This window comes from Equus asinus, chromosome X (assembly GCF_041296235.1).
Source record: "Equus asinus isolate D_3611 breed Donkey chromosome X, EquAss-T2T_v2, whole genome shotgun sequence".
Lineage (NCBI taxonomy): Eukaryota > Metazoa > Chordata > Mammalia > Perissodactyla > Equidae > Equus > Equus asinus.
In genome coordinates this window covers 101,353,243-101,378,787 of record NC_091820.1, presented here as the reverse complement: position 1 = coordinate 101,378,787, position 25,545 = coordinate 101,353,243, and the positions used below count along the sequence as shown (strand labels likewise).

The following is a 25,545-nucleotide window of genomic DNA, read 5'->3' as shown; positions in this document are numbered from 1 at the left end:
TATAATAATATCCATCTTTTCTAGGAGGAAGACTCACATGACAATGAAAAACCTAAAATACAAAGCAGTTTTATAGAAATGCAGCACATATCACGAACTGAGATATATATTGAGGCTAGTACATGAAAAGAGAGGTAATGGAGAAAATAATTACTCTGATAGGCCTTACTACTATAATAACTCTCAAGAACATAATTATTCTTTGAAATTGAAGAATTATTTGAGCCACTAGTAGCCTTCTGAAGGACGTGTAGGTAGACTGGACAACCAACTAAGGATAATAAACTGTTCTAAGTATCCCAAACCCTCTAATCCATTTTGAGTACATGTTAAGAAGACAGGCTGGCTTCTGGTTATTCTGATCTTTCAACTATAACATAATGGTTTGTTTATTCTTTACTGAACAAATAAATATTAGAGACCACTAATCCAAATCAGGGAGGTTAGTATAAAAAGGGTAGTTATAAATGCCAACAATGAAGCTCCAGAACCAAAAAGTACAAATAAACACCATATGAGTTACTGACCAGAAGGTCAAACCCCTAGATAGATAGATAGATATAAGGTCAAACCATAATAATATACATATATCATCTTCCCCTTCTGTAGGGCTCCCATCCTCCCCTCAGGGCCAGAGGAGTATGTTCAAGGCCATCTCCCCCATAGCTCTGACAGCAGGCTTTCTCCTTTCTCCTTGGGGAATAATCAAGCAGATTAAGGGGATAATCCTAAATGCTTTTCTAAATTAAAATTAACTCAAAGATGTGAGTATATGTGACACTAAAGATCAGACTTCCTCTCTGCTTAACGTGGAGAACTAATATCCTTCTACACTTGGCACCAAACCAAAGTGGCCCCCCCAACCCTCCCCACACACAGAGGCAGCACCTCCCTCTCCCTCCCGAAAGTCCAAGATGTTCCAGACAACATAACAAACCACATGGTTGAGAATGATTCATACGTTTCCACTCTCCGTCCAAAAATGAGCAAAAGCAGTTTCCACTTAATTTATAATCAGAATTTTCTGCACAGTTCCTAAAAAATTAAAGGGGAACGATTCAAACTCTGGCCTTTCTTTCTCCAAAAATTACTGATTAGTTACAGACTAAAGTATTTTTTGGTAAAATACTTTTGTGCTCCATCCATCCCTGGAGACAAGGGCTATAGCTGCGCGATGCCAAATATCTAATCAATCATCCAATGTTTTCATGTTTTCGGATGTTTTCAAAAAGCTGGTGTTCTGTAGATACAGGCTTATCCTATCCAGTCGTTTGTTATCTCAATAGTACATATGGATACAGATTTTTCTGTTTGGAATATTTCTCAAGGCCAATGCCTTATTATAGTTCCAACACCTGCAAATATTTGGCAGAGATTGTTCTGTCCTCTCCATCTCCCCCACTCTTCCTGCAACCCCACCCCCATCTCTTGCCATTATGAAGCTCTAAGTTTATACAATATGTCCTTTCCTTGATGTTGTTAATGGTTTATCTGTGCCCCATGAAATGTGCAGTTGCTGGAGCATAAAAGTTAAGTTTCAAATCACATTTCATGGGGAAAACTTAGAACCAAAACAAAGTGGCAGGAGGATATAGTAGAAAGGATACTTAACTCAAGATCTAGAAGCTGAGTTCCAGTTCCAATTCTGTGGCTTTGACCAAATCACTCAACCTACCAAAGTCTCAGTGTATACCACTTTAAAGTGTAGGGCTTCAACTAGACGAAGTCCAAGGCCTAACATCTTATGATTCTAAGAATTGAAGTCAATGAAATTATTCCTCTCTGCAGTCTCGATATGAATGAGAGTATCACCTTTAGTGAAACTAATATTGAACTTTCTACAAATTTATAAATATTAGATATAAGTAATCAAAAAAGGCAAATAATTGTCAGTGTGACTACTCTCAATATTGCTTCCAATAAATGACAAAAGGGAAAATGTTTTCTGAGTATTGCTACCTTCACCAGCATCATGATTTTTACGTAAGTCACAACAACTTTTCCAGAGCATGGCAAGAGGAAAATCTCCGCTCTCTTCTTGCCCTCTTTCCATCCTATCTGGGTCTTCTTTCCAGCTTGCCTTGTATATCGAGGCCCTATTTTGGGGTGGTAATCTTATTATTCATTTAAAAATTTTATTTTCTCTAATTTCTGTTAAGTAGCTCCCTTCTTAAGAGCAGTGAAACCATATAGCAGGCAGGCAATGGGAATAAAACAATTTACTGGATCTGACATTTATTAACATCAACGTGAGATAGTGGGGCTTTAAAAAACAGGCACTTAGGTTTGCACACAAATATTACATGGCACAACAGCTTCGCAAAACTCCGTCCACTGAACACAAATGAAAGACTAGGAACTTCCAAAGCAGGGCCCGCAAACAGGTGCTTCAGTCTGTAACCCACAAAAACGAACACTGGCACAAAATCTGAGACTGGATTAAATATTCATTGCCTTCAGTTTAAATTCTTAGTTCAGATATTTGAAGATCCCTCCTGACTTTGTGGCACACTTAAGTTCTTTTCTTGACTGTTTGTTTGTCTTGTTTTTTAAGGGAGGCTTAGAATTAGCTGGTGTTAAAAGCTTAATGGCAATTTGTAGTGGCCAATGCCAAATTTTTGTTTCTTTAGCATACTGAGTGTGCAAACACATACACTACTGTCCCCCCAAAAAATCTCTCACCTACATAGACACACTCAGACACCTCCACCCACACCTACACAGAGACACACCTATCCTTCCTATTGCTATACGCATACATATGCAAATCAGCACATATGCTAATGATAGTACACCTACACAGGTACTCACATACTTAAAAGAAGAGGTGGAAAGATCATGGCAAAGATATGTAGTGTGCAGTATGTCACTGACAGAGGAGACAGGGTGCTGTTTCCCTAGACAGACTACTGGTGTGACGGGCCAGGGCCTAACTCCCCCAGAATTGCCAGAGGTGAATGAATGCAAGCAGGTTTATGCAACAGATGAAATAGGTTCCAGTGAGAGCTTGCAGGTCAGTAGGTTCTTCCTTATGAGAACAACTTGGAGTTAATTTGCTCCTCAGATAGGAAAAGCGGCCTGTTTTATCAGAAAACTCGCTAACTGTATAACTGTATAAAGAGACAAGGTTGTGTAAGGGATATCTCCCAGATCCCTTACCTTGAGTTTCTCAAATCGATCATTCAGGGATGCGACCTGATGGTCTCGGTGACGCCCCACCAGTTTGCATAAGGCACAGATCAATTGGTCATCAGATACACAATACATGTTCACTTTCTCATTCTCATGGTCCAGGCAGGTGATCCCTCGAAGATGTGTGTCTGGCACTGGTTCCACCAGGCGATGGCTGGTGAAAGGTTTCTTGTTGGGGTGTGTGGCCCGCAGGCAACGGTCACAGTAGGAGACCTCACAGGTGATGCATGTTTTCACTGCATCCCTTGGCGGGTCCTGCTCACAGAATTGGCAAGCAATACGCTCACTAGACATGGCGGTGCTGGGCCTGTAAGTCCTCTCCCGGCGGCTCTCACTTGGGGAATTGGGCCCACTGACTGAAGCCTTCTGGAAGCGGTCAATAATGTTCTGCAGAGTCACATTCCTCTTGAGGCCATCCAGGCCGCGGTGGTTCAGTGAGATAACATACCTACACGTAGGACACTGAAAAGCAGTAATGGGTTCAATGGATTCACCAGAGCTGCAGTTCGAGACCAAGATGCGATGGGCACAGCTGAAGCAGAGGCTATGAGCACAAGGGAGCAGAAGGGGGTCTTCAAACAACTCTAGGCAGATTGGACAGGTCAATTCAGACTCCAGTGTTTCCATCTTTAGTGAAAATAATCCTGCTGAGGCATTAAGAACCGCAGAGGCTGGGCTTTCACCTGCAAAGAATACAAAGCAAGAGTCATTAAGCATTTCCAAAGGAAACGTGGATATGGCGTAATTGTACACTAACCAATGGAGGCTTTCCATGCTGGATTCCCCAGGGACACTGGGGCAATAGGAAAGTGATTTGGGAATTAATGAGAAAGATTTTCTTCCCCTTCAAACCTTGTTTTTGACCAATGCCTGAGTTTCTTTTCCTGCACTAATAAATAGAACCCAGTGGCCATATCTGAATCCTGGTTTATGATTAACATTACTATGCCAGCTCACGACACTGGCATGGATCATTCTCTCGCATATTCTCCACTGACCTCTCTTGTCCTGGACTATGATGAACCTGAGGCCCTGCAAAATTCTCTATCTCCATTCTCCAATATTGTTTTCTATTTTACTTCAAAGTAAAATATAAGAGCTGCTCCTATTTCACATCGAGTGGAAGGAAAACAAGGCCATATTTCAAACTAACTCCCTAGTTCTTGAAAGGATTCCATTCTTGGAGCCTGCATAAAAAAGAGGAGAGAACTTTAGAAAAATGTAGTTCTTGGTGCAGGATAATAAGTTCTTCAGAATGTGAACTTGAATTACTTCCCATTACCACACATGGAAATTTCTGTTCCATCCCATTTCCAGTAAACTGAGTTACCACAGACAAAAGATGATAGTTTTCACTTTCACTTTCTTCCCTCACCTTCAGAAAACTCTTCATCAATCTGAATGAGAAATGATTTCAACTTTCTCAGAAATAGTTGCTGATCAATAATGAAGACATATTACCTCGTGGCTTCAGTTTGATTTTATTATTAAACACCCGCTGAGCTAGCACAAGCCTACTATGAAGCCCAGCCCCCCCATGCATCTTTTCATACTTCCTAAAATATAACAAAATGCAAATCAAGATCTAGGTATAAATTAGCAAGGTGGGGAGGCAGAAATTTTCAGACCTGTTAACCTTTATTTTAGTACGTGCATCAGAGTAAAATAAGTCACCTAATGAATAAGAAACTAATCTCTTGGTCAATCTATCTCTTCTTTCACAGACATTTCTGAGCTGAACATAGAGATACTTATTGCCATGGGTCTTCCATTAATTAAAATCAACACCCATAAATATTCTAAGCTAGGCTTAACTAAGGAAAAATAGAAAATTTATCTTATCAACTGTAAATGTTAATCTTATTCACATGAAAGAGAAAGGCATCTTTTGCTTTTGAGTAGCTTTTGTTCATCATCTCACTGTCATTGGAGAACCTCATCAGGGCTTGAAAATTTGCTTCTGCCATTGATATTTGCTCAGATTTTGTCATCTATCAGTGATATCTGCATAGCCCTCTCACAGGATACTTAACTATTGAGTACAATTATACCTTGTGCATAAGTACAATAGATGTATCCCAAAAAGGTGTTTTTAAATCAAACCTTTTAAGTGCATTGAACTAACCAGCTATTTAATGGAAACTATAGGAAACTGAGCCGTAAAAGTGAAAAATCTTTTTGTAAAACAGTCACTCTCGGTTCGTTTGATAAGTTCAGATGTTTGTATAACCACTTTTTTAAAGATGAGACTTGTGGTATTCTTATTTTACAATTTACAAGTGCTTGAAAATTGTTGGCTAGTATTTTGTAGCTTATAACATCTATCAGCATTCACCTATAGAGATGAAAAAGTGAAACAATTAAAATGCACATATATCATAGAATCTTAGAATTGGAAGAGACTTTCGAGATGACAGATGCCAACTTCCACTCAAGGCAGGAATATTACCTTTCATAGCTTCACCTGCTATCCCTCAGACGCTCAAATTCAACATGTCCATAAATGAACTTGTTATTCTCCCCTCCTCCCAAAAAACAAAACATTTGCTCCTCTTCCAATTTTCCCTATCTGGTGGATAACATCATCCAAGTCTAGAAACCTAGGAGTTCTTTCATTTACATGTTTATCACCTCAGTCGTGGCTTCTAGAACATTCTGTTTTATTTCATTTACACATCTGTGTCTCCAGCTATCTCTCCCTGCTCCTTGAAGGGCATCAGCTATTTCATATTTTTATTCACAGTGCAGTGCCTCACACATACTAGGTATTCACTAACTGTTAAATGAAGGACCCCTTAAACTAGAAGTTAGAAGAAGGGACCTAGGATTTACTGAGCACCTCCTGTATTCTGAGTACTATGTTAAGCAATTTACACACATTATTTCATTAAATTCTATCAGGAAGCCTATAAGGAAGGTACTACTACTATACCCATATTATAGTTAGGAAATTGGGGTTCAGCACTGTTAAGTAAATCAACCTGGAACGTACACACCCAGAGCGCTGGGTCAGTCTAATGCCAATGCCTGTGCTCTTTCCCCTACACCTTTATTTCAATCATCTCACCTCCTTCACTGAAGTTTATCTTGACTATTTACAAGAGGGTTTCTAAACAGCATGTTTCCGCTTCTATTTTGGTCTCCGTGTCCCTGAGTTTTCTCTGAATCTGCCTCTCATTCTGAGTCCCTTCCAGAATCATATCTTTTTCTTCTAGGCCCATCTCCACCTCACACTGCATTTCTACTGCTATCTCGTCCAGAAATGCATGTCTGCATTCCTCAATGTCTGTGTTAGAAGCTACCTGGGAGAACAGAGTGAGGCCTCCCGCCAAAATGACAGTTGGTCAGGAGCATTGCTGAAAGACGTCTATGTGTTGAAACCTCTAAAAAAACAGAGTACCACAACCCTTCTAAGTCTTAGCAGGGTGCCGTATAAACCCTTCTGTACAGAGGAAAAGCTCTCCAAATTTCCCTGGAATGCTAAAAATTGTTCCCTACTAAGTGTGACACTTGAACCTTACTACGAAATTAAACTTGGGAAAGCATGCTATTGGTCAGCGTTGCCTTGGAGAGGGTCAAAATAGGACTTTTAACCAGGAATTTCTGAACTTCCTTGAACTGTTTCAAGAATGTTGTGTATATGTCATATATGCATTTTCATGGAGAGAGGACTGTCCATAGCTTTCAAAACATTCTCAAAAGAGTCCAAGATGGAAAAAAAGTCAAACTCTAATGCTCTAAAATAGCCTATCTTAACTGATTTCAGCTCTATAAAGGCTAATGTAAGATGGCTACAGTCTGTTGCTTATGGTAGGTAACTTTTTTTTTAAAGATTTTATTTTTTTTCCTTTTTCCCCTCAAAGCCCCCCAGGTACATAGCTGTATTATATTCTTCGTTGTGGGTCCTTCTAGTTGTGGCATGTGGGATGCTGCCTCAGCGTGGTTTGATGAGCAGTGCCATGTCCGCGCCCAGGATTCGAACCAATGAAACACTGGGCTGCCTGCAGCGGAGTGCGCAAACCCAACCACTCGGCCACGGGGCCAGCCCCTATGGTAGGTAACTTTTTTATACTGTTTCTATTCTGTTCTATTTTATCATCATGTAGTAACTGCTTTAGCCAATTTTAGGAAACTGAATATTTTTTCAACTTCTTCAAACATCTGTTCATCTCATGTCTCATTTATGAGGCCACCTTGTTCCAATCACACCTTATATTTCAGCATCCTTTCAATTATCTCCCATTTGCCCTACCTCCCTGATTATCTAAGGACCTTTCTCCTTAAAATTTTAATGTGAATTTGCTATATGCCAGGCACTAAATAATACCCTTTACATGCATTGTCTCATTTAATTTTCACAACAACCTTCTAAATGGTAGGTACCATTATTACCCCCCCCAATAAAAGGTAACTTGTCCAGGGTCACATATGTTTGCAAGCAGCAAAGGTAAGATTCAAACCCAGAATAAAACCAGGAGTCCAGAAATAAACTCATATACTCATATATTTATGGCTAATTGACTTTTGGCAAGGATTCCAAGACCATTCAATGTGGAAAGAATAATCTTCTCAACAAATGGTGCTAGGACAACTGGATATCCCTATGCAAAAGGATGAAGTTAGAGCCCTACCCCATACCATATATAAAAATTAACTCAAAATGGACCAATAACCTAAATGTAAATGTGGAAACTATAAAGTCTTAGAAGGAAACACAGGTGTATGTTTGGAAACTTAGGTTAGGCAATGGTTTCTTAGATGACACCAAACGCACAAGCAAATAAATAGATAAATTGGGCTTCATCAATATTTAAAACTTCTGTGCTGCAAATGATACCATCAAGAAAGTGAAAAGACAGCTCACAGAATGGAATAAAATATTTGCAAGGCATTTATGTGATATGGGTCTCGCATCTAGAAATATACAAAACTCTTACAACTCAACAATAAAAAGACAGAAAAAAAACAATTAAAAGCGGGAAAAGGAGGGGCTGGCCTGGTTGCACAGTGGTTAGGTTCGCATGCTCTGCTTCGGCAGCGTGGCGGGGTTAACGGGTATGGATCCCAGGCATGGACCTATGCACCGCTCATCAAGCAATGCTGTGGCAGTGTCCCACATACAAAATAGAGGAAGACTAGCAACAGATGTTAGCTCAGGGCCAATATTTATTACCAAAAAATAAAAGGGCAAAAGATTTGAGTAGACATTTCTGCAGAGAAGATATACAAATAAGTGATTACTAAGCATATAAAAAGATAATACTTAATATCATTAGCCATTAGGGAAATGCAAATCAAAACCTCATTGAGATACGACTTCATACTCACCAGGATGGCTACAATACTACTTCACATCCACTAGGATGACTATAATTTTTAAAAAATAGCAAATTCCAGCCAAGATGTGGAGAAATTGGAACCCTCATACTTTGCTGGTGGGAATGTAAAATGATGCAGCTGCTTTAGGAAATAGTCTGGCAGTTCCTTAAATGGTTCAATGTAGAGTTATCATGTGATCAAGAAGAACTGAAGATGTGCTCACTCAAAAACTTGTTCACAAATGTTCACAGCAGCATTATTCATAATAGCCAAATGGTGGAAACAACCCAAACGTCCATCAACTGATGAAGGGATAAATAAATGTGGTATATCCATACAATGGAATGTTATTCATTGAGAAAAAGGAATGAAGTACTGATACATCCTACAACATGAATGAGCTCTGAAAACATTATAAGTGAAAGAAGCCAGTCACAAAACGCTAAAAATTATATGATTCTCTTTATACGAAATCCATAAGAATAGAAAGTAGACGGGTGGCTGCCAAGGGCTGGGGGAAGGGAGGGATGAGGAGTGACTGCTAATGGGAATGGGGTTTCTTTTGGGGATGACGAAAATGTTCAGGAATTAGATAGTGGCGATGGTTGCACAACTTTGTGAATATACTAAAAACCACTGAATTGTACACTTTAAAATGGTGAATTTTACGATATGTGAACTATATCTCAATTTAAAAAAAAACCCAGGTCTGACTCCAAAGTGTGAACAGTTAATCACTATACTATACTGCCAACTGTACCTATGGAGTATTTCTAAACTCGATTGTATCGCTTACTCCTTTCAATTGTTTTTCTAAGTCAGTGATTCTCTGTCTAGGTTTTGCAATACTCTGGGAGATCTCTAATGAGTAATGGGTGTCAGAAAATTCTCAGCTCCTAATTTTTATTCATTTAAAAAATATAATACTCTTAAAAAATATTTGACTCCTCTATCACAAAATACGTTTAGGAAGTACAGGGGGAAGTTGTGTGACAAAAGAAAAACAAGAATGGCAGAGTGTTGCAACTTCAGAAAGTTTGTGAATCACTAGTCTATGCAGAATTAGAGAGTGTGCTAAGGATAAAGAAAGAATGTGAACCTGATAGAGTGCAACTCAATGACATGTAATCATGAAGCTTTTGCCAGAAAACACCATGGTTTGTCTTAAAAATGCATTGATGAAATGTCTGGGAGGACAGACCAATGGCCATATTAAGAAACAAATGCCCACATCCATATACACTGACTTGCTCCCTTCCATTTAGTTACCACCATGTAGTCAAATATGTATGCTTATGTATTTGCTCTTGCTCTATTACAAAACTGTTGCTGTATAGCTTATCTTCATCCTGCATCCCCGCTTCTGGCTGAGACGCCTGAGAAAAGAAGTCGATGAGAATAAACTATAAGGTCTCATAAGGCTCTGTGAGTAAGTAGAAATACAAAAGAGGAGTTTCAATGCGGGTGATTAAGATAAAAATAATACATTGTACACTTACAAAATGAAAGACTGATCTCAGCATCACCCTCCAAATCCAGCATTCAGTTAACTCTGATCAGAGAGAGAAGCCGTGATCTGCACTTAGCAGAATTCTATTATTTCTAATGTTATTTGAACATAATTAAATGCCCACTTATTTCAACAGTTTATATTCCATCTAATTTTCATCTTCCAGGTCTGCAGAGCATGGTTCTCAGCTCTCACTACCTCCTGAGGTGCCACGGTCTCTCCTTCACAGAAAAATCATGAGTATGAAACGAAGCCTGACCTCTGGGCTGTAGAATGAGGACTGAGCTGAGTTGCAGGTTTTGTTTAAAAAACAGATTAATATAAAATAAACATTCTTCAGGATATTAACATTAATGTCCTGTGAGCTCTTCCTTAAAACACTAGAAACTATCTCCCTGCCTCGGGAGATGAGAGAATGAGTCCTTAACTGTAAAATGTCATTCAAGTTGAACTAGAATCACCAGATGATCTCTTTAAGATGCTTCCCAGCTCTGACATCCTATTATTACAGAGCTCTTGCTATCTGTTACCACATAGGAAAGACACCTTGGATTATTGAAAATTACCTCCTCAAAACACAAATCTTATTTATTAGAGTGACTAGAAAGGCTGACAAGCGATGGGCATCACCATGAAAGGAAATGGAAATAAACAAAATGCATTACTTTCCCTTGGATAAGCTAAGGTGCTGAAGGACAGTGGCTGGTTTTGCCTGTTGTACCTCAAGGAAGATATAATGGGTGTTCTAGAGGACAACTAAAGGGAACAGGAGTCCCATGGGAGTATAAATAATGAGAACACCTTTTGGAACTGAAAAGGAAGACAACAAATCCTAGAATACTATTAGTAGGAAAGGACCCCCTTGAAGCTGAAAAAAGATCATTTGGGAACATAAAAGGCAACCAATGTACAGGATTTTCACCCTAAAAGGATAAAGACTGAAAACAGAAACTCAGAAAAAAGAGGCCAGCTGGTCAGTAAGCATAATTAATAATAACAGTCATCTTACATTTGTGTGCCATTTTATACTTTTCCAATGGTTCCAGAGCCATTATCTCATTTGATCCTCATAATAGAGCCTGGTTGTAGTCCTACTTCCAAACTGAATTACCTGAGTGATCCTACGTAAGACATTTAACCTACTCGGGCCACAGCCTTCTCATCTGTCGAATGAAAAATACGTGCCCGACCCATCTCACAGGTTCTTGTGAGGACCAAATAAGGATAAAATAAAGTTATTAACTTGCTTTATATAGATGAGAATACAGATAGTCTCATAATACATTCACAGATGACAGATACGCAGCAAGTTATTAAGGAAATGTTTGCAATGTTTGGAAATTCATCCCAAACACATAGTTGACATAATGCAGGACAACCACACTCCCTCACACGTTCTCTGGAGGACCATGGGTCCGCTTGTGGTATTTCTTTCTTTTCTTTTTTTTTTTTTGTAAAGATTGGCACCTGAGCTAGCAATTGTTGCCAATCTTCCTTTTCTTCTTCTTTTTCTTCTTCTCTCCAAAGCCCTCCCAGGCCCAGTACGTAATTGTATATTTCAGTTGTGAGTGCCTCTAGTTGTGCCATGTGGGACGCCACCTCAGCGTGGCCTGATAAGTGGTGCCATGTCCACGCCCAGGATCCGAACCGGGAAAACCCTGGGCTGCCAAAGTGGAGGGCGCGAACTTAACCACTCGGCCACAGGGCTGGCCCTTGATTGTGGTATTTCTTATGCTCATGTCTCCTCTGTTGGACTGGACTTCCCCCAAGGGAAAAACTGTCTCTCTTCTTTTCTCTTAAGCTTTTATCATGCACAGAGAGAGCTCAGGACTGGAGGTTGATTACTGACTGACAGAGAGTGCCAGAGTCAGTTCCTGTCTAATAGGTTATTAAAGCCTACTTAATATTTTATACTATGTGGATTTAATGATATTTTCTGTACAAAAATTAGCTCCTAAATCCAACCCTTGGCTATTTTATAAAAGACAGTCATTATAAACATTAAAAAGAATATCACAATAGCAGAACTGAAAGTCCTAAAGCTGCTACAAATGCAAAAGATTAATCTAAGTAACCAAGAACTGGGTTTGCCAAGGTAACCCATGATAACTGACAGTAATCCTAACTACAATTCATAACCCCTTTATCTTAATGCAGATTACAATGGCAGCTGCAAGGCTGGGCAACAACTGGAGAACAAACTTCATTTACCTACTGATACCAGTACAGATTTCCATCTATTCTAGGACTGCTTTTCCCAACCTCTGTTACCCAATGAAATATTTGTAAATTTTTAAATGTTCAGTGACACACCTGGATGGGCAGTCATCTCTACTTCTACAGAATAAAATTGGCAATATATGTATGTAGGGCATGCTGTTGAATGTCAGGCTGAGAGGACCCCAAGTTCAGGTCAGAAACAAGGGACAGAGAACAGAAGCCTATTTGAAATCAAGCTTCTACTCCCCTGGGAACCACAATGATCCTAGCAACACTGAACAAAAGGCTATAGACAAAGCAGTCGAGGATTCTGGACCATAAACCATTTTTCTATCTCTGGGCTTTATACATTCAGACACGTCACTGTCCCGCATTAGCATTGTCTACCATGCCCATACATTATGCTCCTAACTGGGCAAACTGAAAATAGTGGGATTTTCTGTTGCAGGAGGTTTTTAGATTATATAATGAGTTTGTTATCGGATCATTTGGTCTCTATAAGAGGAAGATTCAGAGACTGGGGACACTGTTCATCAACCAGAGGAGTCTGACCTGCAGGAAAAAGGCTGAGACAAAGCCAAGGTCAGGCAGTCAGAGCTCTGCAGGGAGATAAGAACCCAAGTAGGACAAGTCTGACTAAGGATACTTTCCTAACCCACTTAGGCTGAACCAACACCCTAGTGTGCATTCAGGTGAACCCCACAAGGAGAAGGGAGTGGTGGGATGTTGGCACATTACTCAAAATCCCTCCACCACCCAGACTTTCGCCATCTAGTAGTCTTAGCAGCTTATAGGATTTCTAAGGGAAATGTAGGAGCTGGGAGATTAACTACTGAAAAGATTGTGCCTGCCTATGGTGATGGAAACAGGCAAGATGGAAAAAAAGAAACAATGGGAAGACCTCCAGTACCCATGGAAGACTCTTAGCAGAGTTTCAGTTCATGAAAATGGGGAGAGAAACATATACTGATCCTTGGAAGAGAGGGGAAGTAAGAAGTGGACTAGCAGTCTGCACAGAGGGATAAGTGGAGTTGGAATTTCTTGTCTCAGCACCACTCAACTGGTCTTCTCAAGTGTTAACACCCAACACACTGGTTGAGAGACACTTTTCTAGTCTCTTCTCTACAGTGCTCAGTGACCAACACAATGATTTTGAGAGAACTGAAATACAGACATTAGTGCAACACCACCTTGCTACCAAAATTTCATTCGTCAAAAAAGTGAACAATTGTGAACTCTCCTGAACTGTCATATATCCAGTATCAACATGTTACACTTCATATTTTGATGACGCAATGCTCTAAGTCAAGACACCCAGCTTAATTAAGGAGGTGCTTCGCAAATACAGTACCTCGTTTTCCTTTTTGCACAGAAGAGAGGACAAAAGCTTAATGCTAAATGGAAATGGAGCACCCCCTGGCCTCCACTAGCAGCTGAATCCCATGGCTTAACAGCGAGGGAGTTACCAAGATCCATAAGGACTGAACGACAGACAAACATAAAGCCAAGCAGGTACCTCCGAGAAGAGCCATTAAAGACACATTCTGTGCCTCAGCCCTGTCTTCACTTCCCTTTTAGGGCTCTGTGTCCCTTAGGAAAGAGAGGATCTGAGCGCTAAGGGATAGAGTGAAAAGAGGACATTCTCTCCTCTTCACCAAGCCAATGAGGTTTACTGAGTGGTAAAGACATGGTCCTTTTGCAGTTTCCTTCTCAACTGTCATGGTGTCAGCAGATTTTATGGGAGGAGAGATGAGGGAACGGACAGGCTCACTACCCAGAGCAATTTTTGGATGCAATTATGAGACTCCACTGGCACTGCTCTAGGAGCTGCAAGTTGGAGCAAGTTGCCCTGCACTTAGAGGAGGGATTAACTAAACCAATTTCATCTAAATCAATTTGCACTGTTCAGATGATATGTTCATGAAGCAACCAACTCACTGATTTTCGGCAGTACTTCCCGGGGGGTGGCTTTGCAAGGTACAACATGCTAGATGAGAAGTCTAGTAGTCATGAAAGGGAGGGAAACAATTGCCCCTTCATGTCCCTAGCCTCTACCCCAGCCCCACACAGCCCCTCCCCGTTCTAATCCTGGAGCGGCAAGGAAGGAGATAGGCCTCAAACAATCAGGAGGCCAAAATACTGGACCAAAACTGAGGCCTCAGCCCAGTCAGCAGAGGACTCTGCACATTGTAGGCGCTTAAGAAATATTGTTGACTCACTGCTGCTAGATGCTAATCATGCTTATACAGCCATGCCTAAAATTACTTATGCCACTTTTCAGTAGAAATTAACGAACTGCCCCCGTATAGGCTAAAATTGGGTGAGGTTATGTTTTCAAATGAGTCTGACTCAGATTATTAGGTTGGAGCACATTAGATATGATTCAAGCCTCAACTTAAAATAATCACCATTATTCTGTATGCCTAGTTTTATGTATGTTTTCATTCAGTTCTACATGCTTTAGGGGAAAGTAAAACAGACTTAGGACCTAAGTACAATGATAGATTTGGCTCCCAGGAGGGCTAATAATGGCAAGTCAGGGTTTCCAGTAAACTAGGGTTCCTACTTACACTCAATCTATTATCCCAATAAAAGGTAAATGAAGTACTTTCTTTCAAAAGTATAATGCTGAGGGTTTATAGTACCCTTTCATCTTCAAAGGACCAAGCCAAGACTCACAATAGCCAGTACACAATATTACGCCTTTTACTCAAGCACATCAACTATGAAAGAAAGGTCATAGGAATGTCCTAAGGCCATAAAGCCAATGCAACATCACATTTGGGACGAACTCTGATCTTCTTGGCTCCTAGACCTGTATTTTAATCACATAAATCAAGTTGTGAGGAACAATGAGGAAAAATCTAATTCACATTATATATCTGTATTAAGTCAATTGATTGGGCAGAAATATATAAAAAGAGCAAAGACTGCCCCCTCCCCGCAGGGCAGTGATGAGTGCAGAGGGATGAAAGGGGGGATGTGAGGGTTAGGGGTAACCAGCTGGGGCAGAACAAGAAGTAGGGGAGGGAATCTCCTGATTGAGTGTTCCCCTTCTATTGGAACACTGCCCGAGAACTGATTAGAGTACTGGGAGGGAACAGAATGGGGTTAAAGGCAGCCTTTATGACCCAGCTTGAGAATGAGAGGAATCACCCCACACACAGTACTTGTCTATTTACACAGTCTCTAATATATTCCTTTATAAGGGCTCCTCCTCAGAGACACACACCATCACTATCCCCCCACCCCACACTCCGAAATCCTCACAAAGGCAAATTGGATGAGAAGCAAGAGGCTGCGTGGCTGGGAGTTCACAGGTTGATGGGGGCAGTCTGGAAGATGGGGGACTTCTGGGTGGGCAGGTAGGTGTGTGACCATGTAGGAAGAAGGGGAGTGAGCGTGAAGACGGGTAGGGGAGTGTGGAAGAGAGAAAGTGAAGAACCCAACGACCCCAGGATCCCAATTTCCTGCTCTAAAAAGCGCCTCCAAGAAATAACGTGCTGCACACGAAGTGTTAAGTAACCTAAACCTTATCGTCACCAAAAATGTTTCTGTAAATCTACTCTGCCGTTGTTTACTTAATTCTTAGGAGCCAGGAATGGAAAAACCCCACCTCTCCCCGGCTCGGTCGCAGTCTGTCCTGTGGACAAATGTAAGTTTTCCCGCTGCCCCACTGCGCTGGTTTCACAGCTAGGCCAGAAATAAGGAGCCACCCAGACGGAGATTCGCGGATCGCTCCCCCGGCAGAAAAGGGATTAAGTTTCGCCCGGCCTCCCCGCCGGCAGGGTGGCCACAGCATCTCCGGCTGCTGCCACAGCCACCGCCACCGCCACCGCCGGGCGGACGGCCTGCCGAGGGGCGCCGCCCGGGCCAAGGAGGCTCCCGGCCGCGGGAGCGTGGGAAGGCGGCGGGGTCCTTTCCCAGACTCGCGCCCCGGCACCAGGGGAGCCGCGGGACCGCCCGCGCCCGCCGGGCCGGCTCCGCGGGAGGCCTCGGCCGCCCCCGCCCCGCACCCCGGAGCGCGAACTCCGTCCCAGGAGGGCAGCGACGGGAGCCCGGCCCCAAGGGCGCCACGGGAGCCGGGGCCCGGCCGGAGCCCCGCCGCCGCCGCCGCCGCCGCCGCCACCTCGAGCCTCGCGGGCCCCGTCCCCCTGCCCGCGGAGCCCCGGAGCCCTCGGCCCGCGCCGGGCCCCGGCGGCACCTGAGAGGCGGCCGGAGCAGGGGCCGAGCCGTGCGCGGGCGGTGGCGCTCGGCCCCCGGGGCCGCGGCGAGGGGGCGCGTTTTACCCATAGTGTTCCCGGGTGCCAGCCATCTCCTCGGTGCGCCCGAGGGCGCCGGGAGCCCGCCTGCCTCCGGCGCTCGCTGGCTTGGGCTCCGGCGCGAGCTCCCGGGCCGCCGCCGCCGCCTTGGCCGCCGCCGCTCTAGGCCGCCGCCCGCCTTCGCCGCCGCCGCCGCCGCCGCGCAGCAACCGGGATCCGCCCGCCCGCGCGCCCCGCCAGGGACAGCACGGCGGCCGCCACGACACCGCGGCTGGCTCTCCCAGCCAAACTTAAGAGTTTTCGCCCCTCAGTGCAGGGGCAGCACCATGACACCACGGCAGCACCACACTGTCATTTCCGCCGCCGCAGAGGAAAAAAAAAAGGCAATCTCTACGAAAAGGGGAGTGGAATGGGGTGGGGGCAAGCAGGGCTGCGGCTGACGCCCCAGGGAGCACCGGGAAGGGCCCGGCAGCAGGGGCGCTCGGCCACCTTCCCGGGCTCACCTTCCGCCGCCCCCGCCGCTCCCGGCTCCCCCAGCCCCTCCTTTGGAGGCGCGTCTACATGTTTTCTCCCCTGGCAGGAGTGACCGGAGAAACCTGAGCAAGCAAAGGCAGCGGGTGGGTGGGGTTCGGGTTACTACTGTACCTACCAGCTGATTCCAGCAGCCTTTTCTCCAGCGCCCTGTCATCTTGAAGGAAGACACACCGAGAGGGGCCCGAGAGGGCGTGTGTGTGTGTGTGAGAGAGAGACAGAGAGAGAGAGCGCGCAGACTGTGTGCGAAATGCAGAAAGAAGACTATGACCAAACTCTTCTCCCACCTGCCAACTCCCTGGTCCCACAAACCCCCAAGTTAGAACAAGGAAAAGGCCTTTGCAACTGGCAGTGAGAAGAGAGTGCCTAGGTCGGTCGACCGCGCAGGTCCTCTGATGAAGCTGCTCTATGCAAAGTTAACTACAGAGTAAAACAAAAATAGTGGAGGAGACAGAAAAGGGCAGACAATTGAAGGAAACCCAACCCCTCTTTCTCTTTACAAAGGGAGAATGGCTGTGTTCTACTGGCCTTGTGCAGAAGGTGTGGGGATGGATTACAGCCACCAAAATTTTAAAAAACAAAACAAATAAACAAAACCTCTACAGAGTATGCAAAGTGCACATTCAAATCCTTGATAGGCAAGACAAGAGAGTGGTTACTAAGAGGACAATGGGACAGATGCCAGCTCTCCAGGTATTCAACGTCCCTAATAAGCTAATTGGTTCATCTGGAACGGAAAACTGCTCATTGGTCTGGAGTCAGCCTGTGGCTGACATGTCATTGGCTCAGAGACCACTGCCCCACTCACATGGGGGACCCGAAAGGGAAGGAGGAGGAGGCCCCAGAGGAGATTCTGTACCTACCATGGGGTGAAAGGGGAGCTGAAGGGGAAAAAAGTGAGAAAATGAGAGGAAACACACCCCTCGTCACATAGGCCTCCCATTACTGTGTGTGGGAACGAGTCCAGAATAATTAAGGTAGCTCTGGGTGTATCCCATCAGAGAGCCAATAGTAATTAGCCAACACCCCTTTTAAACAATGTGCTGGAGAGCCCTGAGGTGGAAATGAAGGCAAAAATCCCAACCAGGCTGTCCTGATGAAAGTCTGGCCCTAAGAGAAGTAAAAGTTAATGAGTCACACCGAAAACACAGGCTACGAAAGCAAAAACAGATAAGTGGGTCTACATCAAACTAAAACCTTCTGCACAGCAATAGAGTCAACAGTGAAAAGGCAAGAATAGAGAGAAAATATTTGCAAACCATGTATCTGATAAGGAGCTAATATCCAGAATATATAAAAAACTCTTACAACCCAATAACAAAACAGTAACCCAGTTAAAAAATGGGCAAAGAACTTGGATAGACTTTTCTTCTAAAGAAGATAGACGAATGGCCAATAAGCATATGAAAAGATGCTCAACACCACTAATCATCAGGGAAATACAAATCACAACCACAATGTGATATTTCCTCACATCCGTTAGGATGACCATTATTTAAAAAAAAAAACAGAAATTAATAAGTGTTGGCAAGGATGTAGAAAAATTGGAACCCTTGTACACTGTTGATGGGCATGTAAAATGGTGCAACTGCTGTGGAAAACAGTACGGAGGTTCCTCAAAAAATTAAAAATAAAACTACCATTTGATTCAGCAATCCCACTTCTAGAAATATATCCAAAAGAATTGAAAGCAGAATCCCAAAGAGTTATTCGCACCCCCAGGTTCATTGCAGCATTATTCACAGTAGCCAAAAGGTAGAAGCAACCTAAATGGCAAACGATGGATGAATGGATAAAGAAAATGTGACGTATGCATACAATAGAATGTGGTACATACATTTAGCCTTAAAAAAGAAGGAAATCCTGCCATACGCTACAACATGGATGAACCTTGAGGATAATATGCTAAGTGAAATAAGCCAGTTACAGAAGGACAAATACTGCATGATTCCACTTACATGAGGTGTCTAAAGTAGCCAAACTCATAGAAACATAAAGTAGAATAGTGTCTGCCAGGGGCTGGGGGAGGGGAGAGGGGGCAGTTGTTCTGTGGGTGTAGAGTTTCAGACATACAGGACTGGGCTGCGGCAGTTGTGGGGAATCTGTTGCACAACAATGTGTATGTGGTTGACAATATTGTACTGTACACTCAGAAATTGTTGGGAGGGTGAATTTTATGTTATGTATTTTTTGCCACAATAAAAACGTAATTTTTTAGAAAGTTAATGAGTCAGAAGTAAACTGATCCTAGAGTAACAGAGGAGTGGATAAATAAAATTTATACAGAGAGACACACACACACACACATATATATATATATATCTGAGATATATGTATATCAGATATCGTTAAATGAAAAAAGCAAGCTGTGTATGGTTTGCTATTATTTTGTGTAGAAAAAAGAGGAGGGGTATATATCCACATGTGCTCGTATATGCATAGACTCTTGAGTAACGATACCTGAGAAACTGATTATACTGTTGCCTGGGGGTCAGGCATAGACGTATTCAACATTGTACATGACCTTCTGTATTGTTTGAATTTTTTATAATGTCCCTCTATTACCTTTTCAAAAACAACTTTAAAAGAAGGAGGAACATAGAGACAGAAAATAGAATAGAGGTTACCATGGACTGAAGTGAGAGGAGAATGGGGAGTTATTGTTTAATGGTTATAAAGTTTCTATTTGGAAGGATGGAAAAGTTCTGGAAACAGATAGTGGTGAGGGTTACAGAGCATTGTGAATGTACTGAATGCCACTGAATTGTACACTCAAAAATAGTTCCAATCGTAAATTTTAGTTATGTATATTTTACCACAATAAAAAATTAAAATAAAAACAAAGTGTACAGAACAGAAAGAGATTATTGTATTTGTGTAAGAAAACAGATAAATGTATATGCCGGGAAATGCGTAGAAAAGAACTTGGGAGCACACTGTAAATAGTGTGAGCCTAGAATTTCAGTGAGTATTGAGGAGATCTTTCAGGTTTGATTCTATATATTTTGTAACTGTTTGAATATTCTACAATGAGAATTTCTTCTGTAGTTAAAAAAATTTTTTTAAGTATGTCTCAAAAAAAACCCAGAATCAAGTCAGAAGTCAGTTGATCCATGAGAATTCTTTAACCTCACTTGCTATGATCCCCACAGGGAGCTGGAGAATTTTCTAAAATGTGAAGTGACCACTTTTATCTCGGACACACCTAAACCAAGCTAGCTAGCTCTTAGCAGAACTGGCACTTAGAGGAGAGTGGCTGTTAGTGGCTTTTATCATCCTTTAGAAACCATCCTTTCCTTCACTTTTTAGCAGTCTCCCCTCCACCTGAGCTTCCAGTGCTTTCAAGCTTGTCCCTGTTTACCAGAGCACTCTACAAAGTACTAAGACCCCATCTTTGCTCCCCAGGCAGCAGCCCACATTCTGGACCTTTCCTTTCCCTCCTCAGAACTTAACCACTTCTGAGTCCTTTTCACAAAGGACCTTACTGACTAAGGATTTCAATCGGCTAATTTGAGCTAAATGTTAATAGCTTCATTTGTCTCTCTATTAGTAGATAATATTTTAATTTTAACAGAGGCCTTCAATGTATTAACTCAAAAGAGTGACTAATAGTGTGTGTGGGTGGGGATGGCGGGGTGGGGAGATTTTGCTAATCACATTACATAAGCAGCTGCTTTGAAAATATCCCCACTTTCAGTGGTTTTACGCAAATTATCACTGTAAATGTTTTATATCTGGCAGGAGATGCAAAATAGGCTGGGAGTATGTGATGAAATTATTTGTTTATAATTATTTAATGGTTACCTTTGTATATAACATGTGTTGATCCTATTAAAATAAATCAGGCCCATGGGAAAAAAAAAAAGATGTTTGACAGATTCAACTTGAGGTGTTTAATTGAATTAGTCTGAGGCAGGCTCACCGCACCACAGTCCTAGAGTATGAAAGGGACAGCTCATGGGCTCTTTTTCCCAGCTAAGAATGGGGGGAGTTGGGGGAACGGCTCCCAGAGAGAAGCACAGAGCCCAGTCTGTTTCAGAAGAAAAAAATCACAGAAGGGGGATTCTGTTGCAGTGCAGAATTGTTGCTTCTGCAGAAGGAAACCTTCATACTGCTCTCAAAAGAAGAAACTAGTTGTCTGAAATCCAGAGGTTGACCAAAGACTTTTCTAACCAGGGGGGCTCTTAACAGGATGGCGAGAAGAAAAGTCCTTTTGGCACAGGCTCATCAATAGGACATTGTTCTAAAACTAGTTGTGAACAGGCCATGGCGGCTGCTTAAGAGAGTGGTTCAAAATAAATATGTTCCCAGTATGGAGAAACAGCATGCTCCTGGTACTTTTCGTTCTCCTTTGATCTATATTTTGGTATTGTTGTATTAATTTCGTAATTTCTTTGACTTGTCTTTGTTACAATAAACATGTATTTTTGATATCTACATTACATTGGAAAATATTTTCCTGGAGTTTTCATTAATCTTCAGGCCCAATCCTAAATCTTCCTGCTGGCCATGTCTTCCTACCCAGCGCACTAGGTCACTGAGAGTCTGGCTTCCGTGATGCCATATCCTCCTGTTTTCTCCCATCTCACTGCCTGCTGCTCAGGCTCTGTTGTTTGCTCCTCCTGCTCTTCTGCCTCCCAAGTAGAAGTGTCCAGGCTGGGTCCTTGGCTTTCTTCTCCATCCACACTCACTCCCTAGGTGACCGCCTCTAATCCCATGCTTTTAAGTACAACCTCTGTTTTATCTCTCCAGCTCAGACCTCTCTCCTGAGCCCAGACTTGCGAATCTACCTATTTCACATCTCCACCTGGCTGCCTCCCAGACAGCGCTAACATAATGTGACCAAAAGAAAACTCTTGGTTTCTACGCCTCCCCATCTCAGTAAATAGCACCACCCAAACTGCTTAAACCAGACACTGAGATGTCATCCTTGACACTTCCTTCTCCCCAACATCCTACGTTCTATTCACCGTCAAGTCTTAGTTTGGTCTCCTCACTTCCACTTTTGCCCCCTTGCAATCAGTACTGCAGCCAAAGTGATCTTTTCAAAATGGAAATCTGATCATTTTCCTCCCTCCTCTGACTGCTATGAGAGTAAAATTCAAATTACTTAACGTGTTCTGTAAGACTTAGCATTAGCTGGCTCCTGCCTACCTCTCCAACCTCATCCTGTTCCACACTTGCTACACTTTCTCACTTGTTCCTTGCTCATGACAGTCCAAACACACGGGCGTTCTGACATCTCCTGAACTACAAGTTCTTGGCCACCCCAGAAGCTTTGCATGTTCTCTTCCCTCTGCAGGAGTGCTCTTCCTTCCACTCTTCACATGGCTGTCTAGTTCCTTCTCTCAGATTATGCATCACTCGGAGAAGCCTTCCCTAACTATCCTAGCTAAAGGAACCCCTTCACATTATTCTCTAATATAACACCCTATTCATCTCCTTCAGGGCACTTGTCACTAGCTAAAATTACCAGATGTGTTTATTATATGTCCTCCCCATGCACCACACACTAGCATATACATTTCCTGAAAACAAGAACCTTGTCTGTCTCCATCACTGGTGTGTCTCCAACACCTAGAACAGTACCTGGCTCATAGTAGGTGCTAATATGTGCTGGATGAATGGTAATAAACAGGAAAGAGTGTGGTCCAGAGATGATTTTCACCATGCTGATACATATTTATCCCAATCTTCAATCTGCGATGAGGCTATCACACGTGGAAAAGACCTTTTGGCAGAACTCGTACATTTGTAGCAGATTCCTGTTGGGAAATCAGACACATTATGCAGGTCCTCAACTGCCTATAAACCAGCAATTCTCAAACTAACTCAGGAAACACTAGTGTCTCTCAAGGTATTCACTAGTGTTCTGAAAAAAAAGAATTTGATCAAATAAGTTTAGGAAATGCTGCACACTGAATCTCCTTCTCAGAGACTCACAGCGCACATTAGCATATTTTTTCACCCATTTCACCCATCCCCTACCCCCAATCTCTGGCAACCACTAATCTGTTCTCTGTATCTACGAGCTTGTTTGGTTTTTTTTTTTTAGATTCCACATATAAGTGAGATCATACCATACTCGTCTTTTTGTCTGACTTATTTCACTTAGCATAATGCCCTCAAGGTGTATCCATGTTGTCATAAATGGCAAGATTTCATTCTTTTTTATGGCTGAATAATATTCCATTATATATATAATATATTTCATTATATACATATTCCATTATATATAATATATTATATATGTATATACACACCACATTTTCTTTACACATTCATCTGTCGATGGACATTAGGTTGTTTCCATATCTTGGCTATTATAAATAACAATGCAATGAACATGGGCGTGCATATACTTTTCAAGTTAGCATTTTCATTTTCTTCAGGTGAATTCTCAGAAGTGGAATTGCTGGATCATGTGGGGGTTCTATTTTTAATTTTTTGAGGAACCTCCATATGGTTTTCCATAGTAGCAGCACCAATTTACATTCCCACCAACAGTGCACAAGGTTTCCCTTTTCTCCATATTCTTGCCAACACTTGTTATTTCTTGGGGTTTTTTTGATAACAGCCATTCTTACAGGTGTGAGGTGATATCTCATTATGGTTTTGATTTGTATTTGCTTGATGATTAGTGACATTAAGCATCTTTTCATGTGCCTGTGGGCATTCTGTATGTCTTCTTTGGAAAAGTCTCTATTCAGATCCTCTGCTCATTTTTTAATTAGATTATTTGCCTTTTGCTATCGAGTTGTATGAGTTCTTTACATATTTTGGATATTAACCCCTTATCATATATATGATTTACAAATATTTTCTCCCATTCAGTAGGTTGTCTTTTAATTTTGTTGATGGCTTCCTTTGCTGTGCAGAAGATTTTTAGTTTGATGTAGTCCCACTTGTTTATTTTTGCTTTTGTTGCCTTTGCTTTTGGTGTCAAATCCAAAAAATCATCACTAACGCCAAGGTCAAGGAGCTTACCACCTATGTTTTCTTCTAGGAGTTTTATAGTTTCAGGTCTTGTTTTTTTAATTTTCAGGAGTTAATCTCCGTGTATGGTCTAAGATAGCAGTCTGGTTTCATTCTTTTGCGTGTGGCTGTCCAGTTTGCCCAGCACCATTTATTGAAGAGACTGTCCTTGTATATTCTTGACTCCTTTGTTGTAAATCAACTGACCACATACACATGTGTTCATTGCTGGGCTCTCTATTCTGTTGCATCGATCTACGTGTCTGTTTTTATGCCAATACCATACTGTTTTAATTGCTGCAGCTTTCTAGTATAGTTTGAAATCAGAGAACGTGATGCCTCCAGCTTTATTCTTCCTTTTCAAGATTGCTTTGGCTATTCTGAGTCTTTTGTGGGTCCTAACACACTTTAAGATTGCTTGTTCTAATTCTGTGAAAAATGCTCTTGGAGTTTTGGTAGGGATTGCATTGAGTCTGTAGGTTGTTTTGGGTAGTATGGACATTTTAGCAATATTAATTCTTCAAGTTCATGAGCATGGAATATCGCTCCATTTATTTATGTCATCTTCAATTTCTTTCATCATTCTCTTACAGTTTTCAGAGTACAGCTCTTTCACAGCCTTGGTTAAATTTATTCCTGTGTATTTTATTCTTTTTGATGCAATTGTAAGTGGGATTTTTTTCTGAATTTCTTTTTCTGGTAGTTTAGTGTTAATGTGGAGAAATGCAACAGATTTCTGTATATTGATTTTGTAACCTGCAATTTTATTGAACACACATTAGCATATTAAGACTAAGTCCTGCCAGACATAAAAGCTATTTTAGCTTTGTTTAACATTCCTCAAATATATTTGATTATGGAACTTTCATGTTCTACTCATTTATTAATATGTCACAGGACACTAGCATTTCTCAAAATATAGCTTTGGAAACACTATCATCGGTAGAAATAGATATGTGCATCTATAGATATGTGTGTCTATAGATATATATAATGGATATTAATCAGAGTTAACATAAGATCCATGACAATAAATTCCCACTCAAAGGATGGGGCCAACCAGGAGCATAGTGGTTGGGTTTGTGCGCTCCACTTTGGCAGCCCGGCATTCACAGGTTCAGATCCCGGGAGTGGACGCACCACACTGCTCATCAACCCATGCTGTGACAGTATCCCACATGAAAAATAGAGGAAGATTGGCACAGATGTTAGCTCAGGGACAATCTTCCTCAAGAAAAAAAGAGGAAGATTGGCACCAGATGTTAGCTCAGAGCCAATCTTCCACACCAAAAAAAAAAAAAAAATCCAACTCAAAGGTATCAGTGAAATGAGGTTGAGTGGAATTCAAATTTAAAATAAAGCAATGATTGGAGATGGTGCTTTCTGTTAATATCAACCTGTTAGGAGGATACTGGCCTTTGATGGGTTAAGAATGCTGCTCTAAGTTAGTTCAGATCTTCTGGCCTGAATGAATTACTCCCTAGATTACTGAGAACATACAAATAAGGTCAATAAACTAATGTCAATGATCCTTTG

General features: G+C 41.9%; 1 protein-coding gene across 10 annotated transcripts in view; it reads right to left on the bottom strand.

Annotated features, from left to right (window-relative positions):
* Positions 1–17,438, bottom strand: part of MID2 (midline 2) — a 78,696-nt gene extending 61,258 nt beyond the window's left edge. For 4 of the 10 annotated variants that reach the window (XM_070503296.1, XM_070503294.1, XM_044763483.2 and 1 more), the window contains exons 1-2: positions 16,531–16,663; positions 3,160–3,875 (exon numbers count right to left, since the gene is read on the bottom strand). In XM_070503296.1, coding sequence (XP_070359397.1) covers positions 3,160–3,875; positions 16,531–16,534 — 720 coding nt within the window. In that variant the 5' untranslated portion in view covers positions 16,535–16,663. Of the gene's footprint in view, positions 1–3,159; positions 3,876–4,190; positions 4,319–16,530; positions 16,800–17,152 lie in introns of those variants that run through there. The other 6 variants (XM_070503295.1, XM_070503298.1, XM_014854639.3 and 3 more) reach the window with 6 other exon arrangements.
* Between the last annotated feature and the right edge of the window lie 8,107 nt (positions 17,439–25,545).